Consider the following 14,945-nt stretch of genomic DNA (forward strand, 5'->3'; position numbering starts at 1 on the left):
TAAAAATTAGTCAGAGCGTTGTTTGTTCTGGCTGAACTATGATGCAAAGTGTGCAAACTGACTGTGTGGCTGGCTCTCTCTGCAAAATTACAAAACCAGCGCTTGTGAAATCAATTCACTCTGCAAAGCCTCCAGCTCTGATGCAGTGAACAAGGTTAATACACCCAAAATACACAATAAATGCAGTACATGGTGAGATGAGAGGACGATCTCTACATGAAGACATAGGCCTGAGTACAATACAAGGGACTGAGCATAAGTGCGCGTGTAAGAGCTTATGTAGACGATTTAGGACAGTGCAAATGGTACAAACAGTGCAAATGATGCAGATAACAGTGCAAGAATGAGAGACGGTGCAAAGACAAACAATACAATACAGACAGTGCAAAACATTTGAGAGACAATGCACCTATAAAAAGACATTACACAGAACAGACAGCAGCGCCGACTAAAGAGCAGACTAAGTATGAGTTAGACTGATTGTAAACATTTGACTGGTAAGCAGCGTAATGTGCACTTTTGTGGTTCTGTGGTACTTTTGGGATTATTTCAAGACTTCTCATTATCTCAAATATAACTTATGTGTTGTTGTATTGTGTTGTAGGTGCCACAGATGTGAAACATATAAGCGTTTTGTTTGTTTTTCCCTGAATCCAGACAGTGGAGTGACTCCCGACGGACAAAACGTACGATTTCGCAACCGTTTATTTAAGATTCCAGGAACCTGAAATTTTGTCCCGAGCAGAAATTTCCAAATCAGACGGTCTATCTCTCTGCAGATATAAATACTACACACTCAAGAGGAGAGACTAAAACCGTCCCCTACAGCAGACGAATACAAACAACAAAATGGGGTAAGTTCTTTTTTTTGCACGCTTCACTCTCTTTAACAGGCATTTTACTGTGAAAGCTCTGCTCCAGTGTCTCAACTTATTAAGTTGTCCGCCTCGGTTGAATTTCACACTAATTGCCCAGCTATTTATCTAAGGTGTCGTAAATCAAATGTCAAACTCAATACTCGAATGGCTGATTTGTACAATGCCTCATTCATCACAGTTATGTGGGTCAGGTTTTGTTGCCTCCATCGAACCAGAGGAACATCAGCGTTTAACATCTGTTCTTCTCTGCTGCTGTCTGAAGGTTTTCTCTGGCCGTGGTCCTCCTGGCTGCATGGTCCTGTCTGGCAGATGTGGCTCTCACTGAAGAAAGGATGAAAGGCTCTCTATCAGGTATAGCACACGAAAATAACGTGCAGATGGTACACGCACAAATAGGGCGTCTTAATTCAAATTCACTTTTCCATATTTATAATAACATGAAATGCCAATATTTTTGGCAGTGGACAATATTTGAACTGAAAGAGAGAAATCATTTTGGAAGCATGCTAGCAGTTGATTCTGTTTAACACTAATTACCTCAAATTACAAAGTACAGTTGAAGAGGATGAGAATGTCATCAGGTTTTTTGGGGTATTTTATTATAACTTTATTTATATAGAACCAATGAAATGTATTTTTCCAGTAAAACCAGGGGTAAAGGAATAAACACACAACATTAAAATTATTAAAAGCAGCTACAAGGCTACAAGAGCATTCAGCTATGAGAAAAATATAAGATTTAAAAGAAAAAAATTGATTTTTTAAAGAATAAATTGCAATGCAGGTGTAAAAATCTGAAATTAATACAATATTTTGGTAACTAACAAAATCCACTTTGCATTTAGAATATAGAAGATATTACAATTTTTGTGTGTTTTACAAATAAAATAATTGCGATGCCATCTCAAATTGAGAAATTATTTTTGAAATTTATGATCAGGACTGAAGTTGATTAAAAGATTTATGTAAAAAAAATGTAGCTAAAAAAATGTTGCCGCTAATCACTGATATATCCAAGACTGTAATAATCCCCCAAGAAAATTCCACTTTGCATTCAGATTATTGAAGATATTACAAATTTGTTTTTAAGAAATTATGGCGGTGCCGTCACAAACACTGGCATATGAAGGGTTAAAACTCGAATTATCAAATATTTGGTATTTTTGATCAGGACTGAAGATGATTTAAACATTTATGTGATAAAAAACAAATATTAACATATACTATTTTTATGGCGTTTATGTAGAGGACTATTTGGTCCCTTAATGGAAACAACAGTTTTTTTAATCTGGTACTAAAAAAACACCAAAATCCATCAAAATCAATGTTGTTGCTTATCATTGACATATCCAAGACTGTTATAATCCTCCCAAAGAAAAATCCACTTTGCATTCAGAATATTGAAGATATTGCAAGTTTTGTGTTTTGTTTTTTTGCAGAAAAATGCAGAAGATGAAGAAAAAAATGCAATGCCATTACAAACACTGGCATATGAAGGACTAAAATTAAAAAAAAGAATCAAATATTTGGCATTTGTGATCAGGACTGAAAAATATTAACATATACTATTTTTATTGCTTTTTTGAGAAGGACATTTTTGTCCCTTAATGGAAACGACACAACTATTTTTAAGCAGAAGGGTCAAAAAGAAGACTCTTGAGTTTGCCTCCTTGACATCAGAAGTCGAGATGGTCCACTGCTACAAACCAGAGTAATGGAAAAACTTGAAATCCAACGTGATGGACCATAATTACTCCTTTACTGCTCTTTAATCATCCAACTGGCACCAGATTTGATGGAAACCCGTCCAAGAGCTGTTGACATAATCCAGGCTGCATCCATCATTCTCCGTGTCAAGGTTTTATTGATTTAGCACTCTGAGATTAAACAGGTCATTGTGACATTTACAAAAAAAAACAAACATCCCACACATCTAATAGAATTAAGCTTCCAGCACATTTACAGCCAAGATATAACCCCGCGTTTGTACACAAACACGCATCCCGAAGATGCAAACAGCTGCCTTTGACTCCTGGCGCCCACAGGCGTCCCTTATCGTTTACACGAATACCCTCCTCGACAGCTGCTGCTGCTCAGATAGATAACACCTGCATGAAACGACACGGGCTTTCCTGCGGGAGCCAAGGGGCCGGTCTATTGCCGCTCGTTTGGCTTCTGAAGCTGCGGCGTATGAATGGGTGAATTGTCTGTATCCCAGCCAATGAAAAAAAGACGATAAAGCAAACAATCCGACAAAGCTGAGACTAAACCCACTAGAGGCATGTTGAAAATTAATTTGCTGATGAGAGAAGGAGCGCTGGAAATATGAACATGAAATAACATAACTGCTGATCCATTTTCTATTCATTCTGTCTCTGTAAGTCATTAAACTAGTTAGACAATTGTTCTGAGTTAAATACATTGACTGAGCAAGACACTGGAGATCTTTCTCAGCAAATAAACCCTTCCAGAATTTACACAACATGATTAATGATCATTAATTCCATTCACACTCACACCTACGGCCAATTTAGAATCACCAATGAACCTAAGGAGCATGTCTTTGGACGGTGGGACGAAGCTGGTGTACCTGGAGAGAACCCACACAGACGCAGGGAGAACATGCAAACTCCACACAGAGAGGAACCAGTTGGGCAATGGATCCAAATCCAGAACCCTCCTGCTGTGAGGCATCACTGCTAACCACTGTGCCGCCCTGATTAATGATCACGAATGATAATTTTTTCACACCGCAGAACAATCCAGATCCGTACACTTCAGACGTTGCTGTTACTTTGAAGATAGGACAGCTTGAGGCAGTTTTCTATGATTGTTCCAGTCGTGAGAAAGACAAGTGGATCAAAAGCACACAGACAGACGGGGGCGGTGGTGGTGGGGGGGTGGGGGTTCATTTCTTTGCCTCATGATGAATAAATGAGAGGCCGCTGTTTCAAGAGGACAATTTAAAAGCATGAAAGTGTCACATTCAAAAACTGCAGTGCTCTATTCGACAGCACATCTCCGGAAGCGATGACAACATGTTTTCACGGCCGCGCTGCACACGTGCCACAGCACGTGACAAAATATAACCTCCGTGACAACGTGGCGTCGAGGAGGTCATGTTTTATTAAATCTGTCGTACCAGAGGAGAAATGAGGGAGCGTTCTCAACATCTGCACTCGAAGCGTACGTCTTGGAAGAGAATTAAACTTTATTTATTCAAGAGCTTTCAAGAGGATCAGAAAAGGAAAACAAGATGAGTGAGTCACATAGAGTAGAGTTCGCCACACTAGTTCCAACAGTCACAAAGAGTATTAAAAAACGTTTGTTGGTACGCTTCTTCAAAATGCATGTGTGTCCTCTTCTTGGAGATCAGAACAAACCTACAATCATCCTGAGCCTTTCCTCTTTCATGCGGAGTTCCCCAGGAGTCTGTTCTTGGACGTGTTTTGCTTCTGTTGTGTCAGATAACTTGTAAGCGTAACATCAAGTTTCGCCGTTATGCAGACGACACACAACTTTATATCATACACCGATCAGCCACAACATTACAACCTCTGACAGGAGAAGTAAATAACATCTTGTGACAATTCAGTGTTCTGCTGGGAAACTTTTGGACCTGGCATTCACTGGTGTGGATGTTACTGAGACATGTAGTACCCACCTAGACCAGACCAGACACCCCCACCCCATAGCAATGACACTCCTTGATGGCAGCAGCCATCCCCAGCAGGATGCAGCCACAAAAAAAAAGGAACAACTAAAAAGAAGGACTGAAGAACAGCACAAGGTGTTGACCTGGCCTCCAAATTCACTATATCCCAAACTGATCAAGTATCTGTGGGATGATCCACAGAGGCCCCTGTTAGACAATGTTCGGAAGGTGGTCATAATCTTATGCCTGTGCTATTTTGCCCTTAAATTACACTCAAAGTCATGAAAAACATATTACATTAAAAAACAATGCACATTTTATTACCAAAAACACATTACAAACACAATTAAATAAAATAATATTTTCATTTTCCAGCATCGCTCCGGTCCAGGCGGATGGTTGGGGGGAAACTGGCTCCTCACGTTCCCTGGCAGGCCATGGTCTACATCGCCGACAGCATACTGGATGGAGGCTTCGCAGGCGGAGCTCTCATCTCTGACCAGTGGGTGCTGACGGCCGGAAGAAACGTCTTCGTCAGGAAGAGCCGAGAGGACATTCAGGGAAAGGATCCCGTCATCCCTAAAGTGTACCTGGGAATCACACGGAAGGCCGAAGCCAACGCATCCAAAGAGGTTGCTGTGGAGAAGGTGAGCAAGAAACATTTTTCTATTTTCATTCCAAAGATTTTTAAGCCTGCACAATTTTTTGTAAATCAAGAAGGAATAGATATCTTTTTTAATTGGTTTTTCTCACTTCTTTTTTCAATTTCAATTTTTTTGTACATATCTGCAACACCACCCCAAGAAAACACGCAATTTCAAGATGTTAAAGAGAGATGAAAAAAGTCAGTCTTGATTCAGAGCTTCTGGGTGAGTGAGATGGATGACACCCGTAAGGCGTCAAAACACAATTATTTAGGACTTATAAGAGAGAGAGAAACGTTTTTCCAGACTTTTCTTCTTCTTTTTCTCTCATGCTCCCTAATGTCTTTTGAAATACTTAAATGTCTTCAGGCCTCGAAAACCTATTACGAGAGGGGAAATTAGTTTTCGTTTGAACTTCATAACTCACAGACATGCACCCTGTGACGAGGGGTTGTCAGCAGTCACTTCAAAAGCGGGAACTTAATCCGAACACGGAAAAATCATGAAGCTTTGAGACACGTGTGACACAAAGCTTTTGAACGTAATACTAAGGAGGATATCTTTTTACATGTTTAGTGAAAATTGAGCGGCAAACCTCCACCGTTCCCCTCCCGCAGGTTGTTCTTCACCCGAGCTTCCAGAACCGATCTGACTGGGACAACGACCTGGCTCTGATCCGGCTGAAGGAACCTGTTGTTATGAGCGATAAAGTGACGCCAATCCCGCTCCCAGAGAGAGGCCAAGACCTGGCCGACACCGTGGGTGGCTCGGGGGCTATCGCCGGCTGGGGCTGGGGATCCCTCCTCTCGCCTTCTGAGTTGCTCAAACACCTCGTCCTCCCCCTGGCCAATAACGCTGACTGCAAGGCAGAATATGAACGGATTTCGCTCACTCCAGATGTAGATGACAACATGTTCTGCACCGGACCCACGGAGTACGAGGAGAACGTTTGTTTCGGTGATGCTGGAGGCACTCTGGCTGTCACGGATGCGGAAACCGGGGGCGTCTACGCTGCAGGGATCCTGTCTTATGACAAATCCTGCAGCAGGTACAGGCACGCAGTCTATATGAAGATTTCCTCATATTTACCCTGGATCCGCAGCGTCATCAGGGGGGACACTGAGAACTCGGCCGCTCTCCGCTCGGAGGCAATGTCTAAGATGTACTCAAGGCGGCCGTAGAGCTGCAGATTCTGGTCTTTTGATACGGTGGAGAAATAATTGTGATGTGCTGAGTCAGTGAGTTTTATTAAATGGTTGTAATGTACCTACTGCTGTGTCCTGACGCTTTAATGAAATGACTCCAACGTGTGAAAAGGTTTTATTAATTCGAATAAGCAATTACACGTATATAAATAACATTGACCATCTTGTGACATCTTGTGGTATAGTGATTAAACACCAATCAGCCACAACATCATGACATGATGTAGGCAGCAGTGCTGAGCTCCATTATGTAATACCTGCCAAATATTATCACTATAGGTCGTGTCCCAGGTTATAGTAAAGGTCACATTGTTTCAACAAGATATAACTGAGCTTCTGGTTGATTACGTATGGAGACCTAGTCGCCGTTCAGCTGCTGCCAAGTAATATGGAGCCACAGGCTCTGGTAGGAGTCACGCTATGAATAAAACACTAGAGGTTGTGGTCCCAGTGGATCATGTTGAGAACAGCTAACATATCTTTATTATCAAACCCCAAAGATCACGATACAGACTTACTGTTTCCCCTTTTCACTGTATTGGTTTAGTTTTACAGTGTGCCAATATTTAAGTGATAAATTTTTGCAGGGACTAGAGGAAGTCGTCCTCTGGGGAACATCAAATATATTTTACAAATGCACCCATCAGGCATAACATTATGACCACTGACAGGAGAAGTAAATAACATTGACCATCTTGTGACAATTCAGTGTTCTGCTGGGAAACCTTTGGACCTGGCATTCATTGGTGTGGATGTTACTTAGACATGTAGCACCCACCTAGACCAGACCAGGCACCCCACCCCTTAGCAATGACACTCCTTGATGGCAGCAGCCATCCCCGGCAGGATGCAGCCTGACACAGACACACACACAAAAACATGAAGAACAGCACAAGGTGTTGACCTGGCCTCTAAATTCTCTAGATCCCCTAACTGATCAAGTATCTGTGGGATGATCCACAGAGGCCCCTCCCCTCAAAGGTACCCAGTAACAACATTCAGTTACCAGACACCATAGGACACCCTCAGAAGGCCCATGTCCATTATCTGATGAGATTTAAGACCTTTGTCTTGAGCAAAGAGGAGTAAGGGATGGGTGTTTGATGTGGTAAGTATTTAAACCGTCGTCCATCTCTTTTGACCAAGTGTTTTAATCCGAACCAAACTTTTTGCCTTATTCTAACCGAGTCATCTGCCAAGTCATCTCAACCCTTTTGTTCTCAGATTAGAAAACTTTTTTTTTTTTTGCTACAGATTTGAACGACAGTGAAATGTGAACATGCCAACAGAGGTGTCAAACAATCCTTTTCCAGGATATTTTTATATTAAACCCACATCGTCGTTACACTTTGAAAAGAGACCTTAAGAGCTTCAAAGGTTGACACGTTTCGTCATGTGCAGTCCTCGGCTCCAAAGTCAACAATGGATCAAAAGTGAGTCACACACAACTCAGAATGAGTGGAGTTGTTGCCTACAGATGTTTTTTTTTTCTTTCCTCCAATAGCAGCCATACTTCAAAAGATATATATATATATATTTGTTTTTTATCTGGCAGGTGTGTCCACTCTACCACAAGTCACGGACTGTCTCGACAACAAATGCCCAGTCAATACAATGTGATAGTGGAAGAGGAGAGGGAAGGAAAAAAATCAAAGTGCAAGGCAGAGCTGAATGATTTCTTTCCTTTGGGTCCAAACAAGCTTAGGTTAATAGGACTGGCATGAAGAGGCTGATATTGTTTATGACTGTCATCTCCAATATGTTGTTGAATCTGTTAATTACGGCAGACAGCTTCCACAAAGGAAATCCCCGGCCTAAATGGCGGCCTCAACTTCTAAACCTGCGGCAAAATTTTAATTTCAAGGGCATAAAATAATAGTCTCATGCATTTTTTCCATTGCAAACCTTTCACACAGATCTTACGTGTAATAAATGTACACTGATATAGCATATACAATATAATGGGAGAAGAAAACACTTCTTGCTGCTGGAAAGACCTTCGCAACCAAGAAAAAAATGTCTTGGATGACAGTTGTGAGCAGCCCTTTACTCTGTATCTTGATCAGGTCTCGGTTGCAAAAGTTGGATTTTCTTAGATTTAATTCGTTCTTTAGTAGATTTTCTTCGATATCCCGCTGCATCACTCAGATCCTAGTGAGCTTCATCTGGCAGCCACTCTGATAAACTGGGATTCATTTTCACCTTTATAATGGGAATCTATCGAAAGCCTGCAGCCATATGTCACAATGCTGCCCCCACTGTGCTTCGCTGCATGCATAATGTTCACATGCTGCTATAGATGATCTTTTTACGTCATACTTAATGTTGCACGTTCTTCCCCAGTGAGTTAACTCTCAGTCCTGCGGTCCACAAGTCATTTTCCCTCCTTATCGTGGAGTTCAGACACACAGTTTTGTCTTTTTGGAATCATTTTTGGACTGCCACGCACTGCGTGCAACCATGCACAGTGAATTTGAATGATTCCTTTACGCCTAACTGGGCTTCCTTTCTAATTTAGCATTCTGCACATTCATGATTTTTTTTTTTTTGCAGTCATCTAAGCTCCACACCCACTACGAGGAAGAGTAGCCACACGTCTACATCATCCCCATTTATAGATAATTAGCCCAACTGTGCACTGGTGGCTGCCTCGATTACATGAGATGTCACTGTGTACACTTTCTGGCTTTTAACTCTTCCAAAAACTTTTATTCTAGAGAGATGTGGCTCACTTTTGAATAGAACTGTAACTGTGTTTGAGTTGAGGTTAAAGTACCTCTAACGGTGCCACTCTTGTTTCGTTGACTGGACCTGTAGAAGAAAAAGATGAGGTAGAGTCAGTTGTAGCCTATACCTCTTTTCTTCAACACCTAATCTAATCTAGGTTCTTGAAGTCCACTGGTGTCTGGAGCAGTGAGTCAAAAAGAATCACTGGAGAAGTCACAGTTTGATGCAGGCAGAGTTTATTCTTAAATTGGAACTACTGTTTTTTTTACAACCTGGACCTTATCTGTGGCATAAAATACGATCGTTTACACACCCATATAACTTTTGTGTAATTTGTAGTCCACTGGGAGATATTTAGATCTGTGTATATCCATATAGTAGGAGTGACTGGGGCACCGAAACGCAGCCTCTAAATGATCCATGGACCGACTGGTTCCTTTCTGTGTGTAGTTTGCATGTTCTCCCTGTGTCTGCGTGGGTTCTCTCCAGGTACTCCAGCTTCCTCCCACCATCCAAAGACATTAGGACATTAGGTTAACTGGTGATTCTAAATTGGCCGTAGGTGTGCATGTGAGTGTGAATGGTTGTCTGTCTCTCTGTATTAGCCCTGCGATGGACTGGCGACCTGTCCAGGGTGTACCCCCGCCTCTCACCCGATGACAGCTGGGATAGGCTCTAGTAGACCCCGCGACCCTTCACAGGAACAAGTGGTTGCAGAAGATGAGATGAACGAGTTTCGCGGCAGATAATGCGTTATTTAGAGGCTGTGTTTCAGTGCCCCACTATCCCACTATATGGATATACGCAGATCTAAATATCTCCCGACTGACTGCAAACTACACAAAAGTTATATGGGTGAGTAAACGATCGTATTTTATGCCAGAAATAAGGTCCAGGTTGTAAAAAGCAGTAGTTCCCCTTTGAAAGATGCAAACTCAAGTCTGATTCAGGGTGCTATGAGAGTTCAGACTGATTTCATGGTGTCATGCATCTGTTTTTAATAGTTCATCAACATCTTCTTTCTGCTGACAATAATTGTGTCTAGACATGGAAACTAATCCTGTCAATAGAGTACATTTTCATCCATCACTTGCCACAATTATCTTTGCTCACGATCTCATGTCCCTTTTTAAAAAAGAATAACAATTCCATATCTGTCTGATTGGCTCTGCGTACTACTCTTTTATATCAATTAGACACCAGATGGCTGTGTCCAGTTTCCTATGACTTGATTGTATCTTTAAACCTTATCTAATTATGGTGTCGAGTATAATAAACAAGAGGTTACACAATAGTCAAAAAACTTTCACCAGTCAATACTTTTCTCAGATCCAGACCCCATGTTACCTAACCCCTGACCCCCATCTGCTGTTGTTGAACTCATTAGCCTTTCCTCCAACAGACACAGTGAAGGACTCGCTGACGTATTCAGTATTGACAAAAACGGTACAATAATTGGCATGTTAATAAGAGTTTGTTCAGAATTGATGTATGTAAATGCAGAGAAGACGGGGTTCGTGCTGAAAGCAACTTAGCCTAATGCATTGTAACACTGGCGCTAGAGGAACACATTATCATATATTTACATATTGGCTAAATATTAACCACTGTGTTTGAATCAATATTGTCTGAACACTAAACACTGAGTTGTCTAGGCAGGAGTGAAGTGGAATGCAGTCACGTTTCGGTGCGACAAGTGGTTGTTGGGGTTTAATAACAGTTTTGTGCTGCCAAGGACTAAAATGTGAGCGGCACATCTGTCTGTCATTACTACAGAGAGATTCTTAAAACGCTTTAAGAGGTCGGAGGCTACAGACATGTGACAAAAAAGTTGAATGCGGAGACTTTTATGCAAGGTTCACATTCCCCACATCTCAAGCCAGTTGAGCACATGATCAAAACACCAAATTAATGGATGGTAATGTTCATTTTTAATCGTCTTATGCCCAAAAAAATGCTAAAGAAAGGCAACTGAAGTTCTCCCGAGTTTCAGGAAACGCCGTATTCTTGTTCATTTCAAACCTGGTAAAACGCACTGAGGCGGAAACTTGTTCACCCCAAAAACAAACAGAGCAATGCAGATTATGCAATTCAGTGCAGTGAGGAACGTACAGACTTGTACATCGGGGAAACAAAAACAACGTATCCGCAAACACAACCAACACAGCTCATCAGAAAACGATGTAGCGGTCCGCCTACAGAATCAGAATCAGAATCAAAAATACTTTATTAAAGGGGAACTACTGTTTTTTACAACCTGGACCTTTTTCTGGCATAAAATATGATCGTTTACTCACCCATATAACTTTGGTGTTAGGCTGCGTTTCGGTGCCCCAGTCACTCCCACCATATGGATATACACAGATGTAAATATCTGACAACGACTCCAAATGAAACCAAAGTTATATGGGTGAGTAAACGATCGTATTTATTTATTTATTCCAGAAATAAGGTCCAGGTAAAAAACAGTAGTTCCTCTTTAATCGCTGGAGGGAAATTTGGTTTGCCACAGCTACTCCAATAAACCATGGTATAGCAATACAAAAACAGAATTACAATGTATATAAAAGAAGGATGAATAAGACCTACATAAAATAAAATATAAGCAAAACTTAAGATGCAAATCACCACTCCTAAAAGGAGAAAGATAGCCCTTTGAGGACAACAACGTCCACATTTTAGCCAGAGAAGACAGATGGTGGTGATGGAGTATGAGAGGACCTTGAGGAAATCTTACAGGGCTACAGGAACCACCTACGTTTCAACCCAGAGATGCAGGCAACACCAGATTATTCCCGCCAGCCTAATGGACACAAGTCGTGCCAGTTTCTGCTTGTTAACGGAAGCAAGTCAAGCAAGTTTCTGATGGGCTACACCCACAGATGTTCCTCTTTAAACCTCAACTTTCCACCAGTCCCTCAGAAGTGAAGACTCTGATGAAACATCTTCAAGAAAGTCCAGTTGCCTTTCTTTTCATTTTTTTCATTTTAAATTTTTTTTGGATATGTGGACCGAGATATAATCTGCCATCAATCTACAACACAGTCTGAACATCTGACCCCCGGAAGTTTCGCATCCATTCGCACCTTGAGACTGGAGCCTCTGATAATGGGCTGTTAAAGAGGAGAGTGTCAAACAGTCTCCTCCAACAGCAGGTCTAGTCGCTAACAGACATGAGTCATGAGTTCCTGCTGGATAACACTCACAGATGTTCCAATTTAAACTCCAACTCCTCCACCAGTCTTTTAAAACTGAAGATGTCCAGTTGCCTTTCTTTGGTGTTTTTTGGATACACCATGACCTGGATGACTGACAGCCCCCACACACATAATCACCTTATGATTTTGCACCAACCTACTTGTTTGAAATGCGTCTATTCTCGGACAGGAAGAGAACAGCAAGTGGTTCTGAGATGAACTATCTCCTTGGCCGCTTGGTGAAGTGTGTCCAGAGTCATTTAATGTTTTGGCCCAGTTCAGCTAAAATAAAAAGTGAGCCGCTGCAGGGAGCTGTGGACGTACGTTTTTAGCAGATCTGCGTCAGGGTGCAGGAGGTTCTCCTCCACGGCCTCTGAAATATTAATATCCCTGTCAAAGACCATTACTGTGTACCAGTCTCAGAGTGTTCTCTCCCTGGCTCCATCACTCCTCAGAGCCCCGACTCTGAGGTCACAACACTGCCAGGCTCTTCGTTGCAGTTTAAACCAGAATTAGCATGTTGTACGTGAACTCAGAAACAGTCTTATACATAGCTTCTTTCGTAAAGACTGAGTTCAGGCCGCTTTTCTCCAAATGAAATTGTCTGAATGTTTGAATGTTTCATCCGGAAACACTCTGCAACCTGCGATCTGGCAGTTTAACGATATTCATTATCCAAATTATTTCATCGTAAAGCCCCGTTGTGGAACGAGACAAGATATTGAGTTTTTATTTTTTTCTACATCACATCTGTTGCATCATAGAGGATGGGGGGAAAATTCCCGGATGGGGGAATTCTGTCTGAGCTGGAACAGGTAGTGGCAGGTTGTTTTTATATAAAGCTCAGCGTTGTTTGATTTAATCCTGCTTCTGCAAAACACATTAGGCCTCCTCTCTATATATGTTGGTTTATGATGACGAGGAGTATTATTGCCATTATCGTAGATGACGAGGGCTTTTTTTGTACTGTTGTTTGTGTACCGTAATGAGGTGAATGCACCATCTGTAGATTCAATTATACAAAACATTGTTCACTGTTTGAGGCACGTTGTGTGCTCGGCTGCCTGGTTATGTGCTCTTATGTCCTCATGCGTGACTTGGAAACGGAACCTCTTTGAACAATCATATTTACTGTACTTAACGCACACGCCGAGCTTTACACGGGACAATAATACAACAGATATGGTGAACTGTATCACCCGACCAATTTTCCTTTGCTTGCCAAAACAGGTTGAACACCGTCTTTCATTAGTCACACACTATTGAGGCTTTATTTGTATGAGATACGCTATCTTTGCTTGGTCATGAACCCTTCAAATATTAAACAGACGCTATCAGGAAACAAATGAATCAGGCGTCAAAACAGTCGTTTGCGTAATAAAATATCTGGACACTGATCTAGTTTAGACCTCCATCTTTTTTCTTTCCTTTTCATCATTGAAGAAAACAGCTGTTTGTCCAGTGTCCCCATAAGAGCACCATGTTCATCTTGGTCAGTTTTAGCATTCAGATGAAGCCATTTATTACACCGATCAGCCACAACATTATGACCTCCAACAGGAGAAGTGAATAACATTGACCATCTTGTGACAATCCAATGTTCTGCTGGGAAACTTCTGGACCTGGCATTCATTGGTGTGGATGTTACTTAGACATGTAGCACCCACCTAGACCAGACCAGGCACCCCCACCCCATAGCTATGACACTCCTTGATGGCAGCAGCCATCCCCAGCAGGATGCAGCCACAAAAACACTTTAGGAACAACTAAAAAAAAAACATGAAGAACAGCACAAGGTGTTGACCTGGCCTCCAAATTCACTAGATCCCAAACTGATCAAGTATCTGTGGGATGATCCACAGGGGCCCCTCCCCTCTAAGGCCCCCCCACTAACAACATTGTGTTTCCAGACACCACAGGACACCCTCAGAAGGCCCATGTCCATTCTCTGATGAGTCACAACTGTTTTGGAGGCACAAAAGAGACCTGCACAATATTAGGAAGATGGTCATAATGTTATGCCTGATTGGTTTATTATAATAATATATTTTTTATCGTGTAGAAAAGTCTGCATTCCCATTAAATAAGTTACGGCATGCAGGATTTTGTTTGTGAAAATGTTCTATTAGCTGTAATGTGTGCTGACGGACTGGTTAAGGTGTTTGAATATTTGCTCAAACACACGGTTACTTAAACTGATATTTAAGTAATTTGTTTTCCGATACAGCTGCACAATTTCTTTGAACGTTAAAGCTGCCAGTAATGCTAGGATTTCAAATACTTCTGTTTTGCGTGTGATAATAATGGTTCAAAGACATAACACCTTGAATCACAGGATTCAATTTTTGTCATTGCAGATGCAGCAGTTGCGTCAAAGAGTGGCGTGAATTAATAAAGTTCATAGAAAAGAGTTTTGTTCAGAATGCATGCTGTTCAGGCAAATACAAATTAGCAGACTTGCATTTGAATAACCCTAAACCTCATAAACATGATTCTTTTGTATGTAATTGCTTTACATGTGGTTTCATGTGAAGGGACTTTAAGCAGTGATTGACAGTTTAAATTGGTACAAACGTCACTCTTAGTCCAACCCATGAAGGCCACGATTGGCCAAGTTATTTATCCAGTAAAAACCAAGA

At 41.5% G+C, this 14,945-nt stretch overlaps 1 protein-coding gene across 2 annotated transcripts; it reads left to right on the forward strand.

Annotated features, from left to right (window-relative positions):
• Positions 1–359: 359 nt before the first annotated feature.
• hp (haptoglobin) lies at positions 360–6,433 on the forward strand. 2 transcript variants are annotated; one of them, XM_084574605.1, is made up of 5 exons: positions 657–686; positions 780–854; positions 1,141–1,229; positions 4,909–5,180; positions 5,795–6,433. In XM_084574605.1, exons 2-5 carry the CDS (start codon positions 850–852, stop codon positions 6,356–6,358), a joined length of 930 nt encoding a protein of 309 aa, XP_084430731.1. In that variant the 5' UTR covers positions 657–686; positions 780–849; the 3' UTR covers positions 6,359–6,433. The 2 variants fall into 2 exon arrangements, with proteins under 2 accessions (XP_084430730.1, XP_084430731.1); XM_084574604.1 differs by having other exon boundaries at positions 360–854.
• The last annotated feature ends 8,512 nt before the right edge of the window (positions 6,434–14,945 follow it).

Source organism: Chelon labrosus, assembly GCF_963514085.1.
Source record: "Chelon labrosus genome assembly, chromosome: 3".
Classification (NCBI taxonomy): domain Eukaryota; kingdom Metazoa; phylum Chordata; class Actinopteri; order Mugiliformes; family Mugilidae; genus Chelon; species Chelon labrosus.

What these genes read in the sequence shown, in the direction of transcription:
- hp (XM_084574604.1), top strand. An exon ending in GATGAAAGGCTCTCTATCAG is followed by an intron (nt 1,230 to 4,908) that starts GTATAGCACACG and finishes TTCATTTTCCAG; the next exon opens with CATCGCTCCGGTCCAGGCGG. An exon ending in AAGAGGTTGCTGTGGAGAAG is followed by an intron (nt 5,181 to 5,794) that starts GTGAGCAAGAAA and finishes CCCCTCCCGCAG; the next exon opens with GTTGTTCTTCACCCGAGCTT.